This window comes from Primulina huaijiensis, unplaced genomic scaffold (assembly GCF_012295235.1).
Source record: "Primulina huaijiensis isolate GDHJ02 unplaced genomic scaffold, ASM1229523v2 scaffold200438, whole genome shotgun sequence".
In the NCBI taxonomy this organism is placed as follows: Eukaryota; Viridiplantae; Streptophyta; class Magnoliopsida; order Lamiales; family Gesneriaceae; genus Primulina; species Primulina huaijiensis.
This window is the reverse complement of record NW_027352045.1, coordinates 1-497: the sequence shown is the minus strand read 5'-3', so window position 1 is coordinate 497 and position 497 is coordinate 1. Positions and strand designations below refer to the sequence as shown.

Here is a 497-nt window from a genome sequence, read left to right as displayed (position 1 = left end):
ACAGTGTCTACCATTCCCAATCTCTCCTCTCCCATGGCTCTGAAAACCCTTATTCTTGATTCTTAGCAAAGAAAATTACACCAAAAGATTCCATCTTTTTTAATGTTGTTTCAGCTCCCATGGATCACCCGTTGAGCAATTCAACACCCACTAATGCAGCTGTACTCAAGACTCCGGAGGCTGACACTGAAACTCCCACCAGGATCCAGCCCGCCAGCAACCCGTCGCCCTTCAGCAACGGGGTTCTGAAGCGCCACGCGCCGCTGCACGTTCATCACGGTGGTGGTGGTGGTTTCGGCAGCCACCATCCAGTGGTGGTCACCTACAAGGAATGCTTGAAGAACCACGCAGCGAGCCTTGGGGGCCACGCGGTTGACGGCTGTGGGGAGTTTATGCCGTCTCCTGCGTCCAACCCTGCGGAGCCAACGTCTCTGAAATGCGCGGCGTGCGGCTGTCACCGGAACTTCCACCGCCGGGAGCCTGATGAGCCGCCGCTT

At 56.3% G+C, this 497-nt stretch overlaps 1 protein-coding gene across 1 annotated transcript; it reads left to right on the top strand.

Annotated features, from left to right (window-relative positions):
* Positions 1-6: 6 nt before the first annotated feature.
* LOC140966169 (zinc-finger homeodomain protein 9-like) lies at positions 7-491 on the top strand (the record flags this gene model as incomplete). The annotated part of the gene is made up of 1 exon (XM_073426523.1): positions 7-491. A coding segment is annotated over exon 1 (372 nt), but the record flags the coding sequence as incomplete, so codon positions are not given.
* Between the last annotated feature and the right edge of the window lie 6 nt (positions 492-497).